Below are 3,380 nucleotides of genomic sequence, written 5' to 3'. Positions count from 1 at the left end.
CAAGTATATAATGCATCTCCCACACTCTATTCAAGTACCCATAAAAGTCAATTGTTTGTCCCTCATGCTCCCCTTGCACAACCAACCCACTATTTTGGCTTTTACGACGATTGTCACGATCCTTGCTATGAAATCGAACACCATTGGAAATGCAAGCTGAATACAAATTAACTATGCTACTAGGACCATTTGCTAATGACCACAATTCATTAGTTGCTTCTGGTAATCCTTGAGCTCGTAAATGGTTCATCTACATAATGACATATCAATTTCAATCATTATGTTAGTATTAATGTAAGTATAACTCAATAAAGTTAAGGCTTATATCTTACATGTTCTTTGAACCACTTGGGAAATTCCTCTTTCTGTCTCTTCGTGATGTTACGTGCACCTTGATTTTCTAAAAGATTTTTGTGTTGCCTATTTACAAACATATGATTAATAAGTAACATATTATATTGAAAACATAATTGCACCCGAAAAAAAAAAAAAAAAAAACGTACTCTAGATAATGGTCCAACTCAAGGCTATTATTCAAGACAAACTAATGAGCCATTTCACGTTCTTTTGGAAACACATCAGAAGCCCTTGTCATTAGCCCAAAAGGACGAACATCTTGCGTGAAGACCCCTAACCCAGACTCATGCACACGAACATCGACATTTCGTTTCTCTCGATTAAATACAGTTTCGACCCCACCCAGATACATTGAGCAAAATGTGAGGCACTCCTTGACAATATAAGCTTCTGCGATCGAACCTTCTGGACAGGCTCGATTTGCAACATACCCTTTTAGAGTTCCAAGTAGCCTATGAAACAAACAATAGAATACTTTTATTACACATACTCACATTTTCATAAATATATATACAGTTTGTGCTACAATTTAACTATTCTAATATATTAAGAAGCTAGTAAGTACCTTTCAATGGGGTACATCCACCGATATTGCACAGGCCCACCAAGAATGGCTTCATGGGGCAAATGAATGGCTAAATGGACCATCACATCAAAGAACGCCGGTGGGAAAATTTTCTCCAGCTTGCATAATATGAGTACTATGCGATCCTCTAATTTTTCCAAATCCTTCACCTTCAATGTCATCGAGCAAAGCTGTTGAAAGAAATTTCCCAACTCAAATAATGTGACACATATATCATTGTGAAGATATCCACGCATTCAATGGAAGCAGTCGCTGTAGAAGGATATGACAATCATGACTTTTTAGGCCTGCTAACTTATCACCTTTTGTGCTTACACACTTTGAGATGTTTGCCGCATAACCATCAGGATACTTAATTGACTTCAAAAACTCACAGAAACCATGTCTTTCATCTGAGGACAAAGTGTACAATGTTGGGGGCTTTTCAAATGATCCATCGACACGCCTCTTTAGGTGTAACTCCTTCCTTATTTTCATATCTTCCAAATCCATGCGCGCTTTTTCTGTGTCTTTGTTCTTTCCATCTATACTCAATAATGTTCCAAGAAAACTATCACATATATTCTTCTCTATGTGTATAACATCGAGATTGTGTCGGAGTTTAATTGTTTTCCAATATGGCAACTCAAAGAATATGCTTTTTTTAGTCCAATTCAATACCGAATTTTCCCTTTTTCTTTTCTTATTGGTTGGATGCTTTGCAAATGGTCTGTATGTCCCTGAGTCCAATTGTTCTAAGATTTGTTCCCCTAATAACTCCAAAGGTCTTGACACAAACTCAATCTTACCGTTATAAAGTCGACTCCTAGGCCAAGAGTGGTCATCAGGCAAGTAACAACGAGCGCCTGTGTACCCTATCTTACCTCTCAATCATTGTGAGGATGCATTCTTGTTACATGTGGGACAAGCCAAATAACCTTTCGTGCTCCATCCAGACAGTTTCCATATGCAGGAAAGTCATTAATTGTCCAAATAACAGCTGCATGCATTCGAAAAGTTAATTCAGTTGAGGCATCATACGTAAGCACACCATCTTCCCATAACTCTTTCAGCTCATCAATTAATGGTTGCATGTAAACATCGATATCTCTACCTGGTGCTTATGGTCCAGGGATAAGCAATGACAACATACTAAATGATTCTTTCATACATTTCCAAGGAGGCAAGTTGAAAGGCACAACAATCACAGGCCACATACTGTACGAGTTACTCATGTTCCCAAAAGGATTAAAACCACCAGTAGCCAACCCTAACCTCACATTTCGAGCCTCTTGGGAAAACATAGGATGTTGCCTATCAAAATCCTTCCACGCCTCACCATCAGCCGGGTGTCTCAATATCCCATCATCTACTCGCTTTTCTTTGTGCCATCTCATATCTACAGCTATTTTTCTTGATATATATAATCTCTGCAGCCTCGGTGTCAACGGGAAGTATATTAAGATCTTATGAGGAATTTTCTTACCTTTTCCATCATTAAACTTGTATTTGGACTCTTGACAAATCGAACAGTTTTCCAAATTTGCATTCTTCTTCCAGAAAAGTGCACAATCATACTTACATGCATGAATCGTCACATATCCTAAGCCTAAGTCACGCAAGAAATTTTTGGCTTCATAAAGGGTCCATGGGATCACTTGATCACTTACCGGTAGAAGGTCCTTTAATATCCCCAACAACATATTGAATGACTTATTGCTCCACTTATTCAACACCTTTACATGAAGCATCTTAACAACAAATGATAAAACAGAAAACTTACGACACCCAGGGTACAACTCTCTTTGAGCATCATTCAATAATTTATCGAAGTTGCGCACATCCTCTTCTTCAACATTGTTAGCCACATCATCGTCATCGTCCTCTTCATCCCCCTCATTTTCATCATCATTCATGATAGTCCTCATGTAAACATCTTCTAACAAATTTAGGAATTCATCTTGATCTCTGTCTATATCTTCTTCCATTCTATCCCCAACACTTCCAAAGTCATTGTGGTCATCATCATTCAATGCATGAGATTCATTCATGGGAATAGATTCCCCGTGATGCACCCAAGTCTTATAAGAAGGGGACATTCCTTTCACGACCAAATAATACTCCACAATTTCACTAGTGTGTTGTTCACAATTCAAACAGTCCATACAAGGGCAACGAATCTTACCATTTGGCCCTACATTTGACATTGCGAACTGAACAAAAGCCTTTACCCCATCTCGATATTGGGAACTCATTCTATTCTTAAGTAACATTCAACTCTTGTCCATATTTGGTCACCTACAAAGCCAATGTTATGTGAAATTCCTTTATCATTATGTACACTAATATTCAATAGGTAAGTGGTCCTATATCATTTAACTAAATTTTTTTTTTAAAAAAAGAAAAAAAAAAGAAAAGGAAATGCAATGTAGAGTAAAGGGTGAAAAAGAATCATATA

The 3,380-nt window shown here is 37.5% G+C and overlaps 1 protein-coding gene across 1 annotated transcript; it reads right to left on the bottom strand.

Moving 5' to 3' along the window:
• Positions 1 to 1,809: 1,809 nt before the first annotated feature.
• On the bottom strand, positions 1,810 to 3,177 carry LOC145812769 (uncharacterized). Its single transcript, XM_082907982.1, has 2 exons — positions 2,142 to 3,177; positions 1,810 to 2,036 (listed from the first exon to the last, which is right to left on the bottom strand). The coding sequence occupies exons 1-2, from the start codon at positions 3,175 to 3,177 to the stop codon at positions 1,810 to 1,812; spliced, it is 1,263 nt and encodes a 420-aa protein (XP_082764108.1).
• Between the last annotated feature and the right edge of the window lie 203 nt (positions 3,178 to 3,380).

This window comes from Camellia sinensis, chromosome 2, assembly GCF_055761805.1.
Source record: "Camellia sinensis isolate YWXY chromosome 2, ASM5576180v1, whole genome shotgun sequence".
Taxonomy (NCBI): domain Eukaryota; kingdom Viridiplantae; phylum Streptophyta; class Magnoliopsida; order Ericales; family Theaceae; genus Camellia; species Camellia sinensis.
Note: the sequence above shows the minus strand (reverse complement) of the source record. Positions and strands in the feature narration are given on the sequence as shown.

Bases quoted from the DNA above. Each gene is read 5' to 3' on its own strand.
- LOC145812769 (XM_082907982.1), bottom strand. From the start codon at position 3,177: ATGAGTTCCCAATATCGAGATGGGGTAAAGGCTTTTGTTCAGTTCGCA. The intron at 2,037-2,141 runs GTATGTGGCCTG...CATAAGCACCAG, and splicing joins GAACATGAGTAACTCGTACA to GTAGAGATATCGATGTTTAC.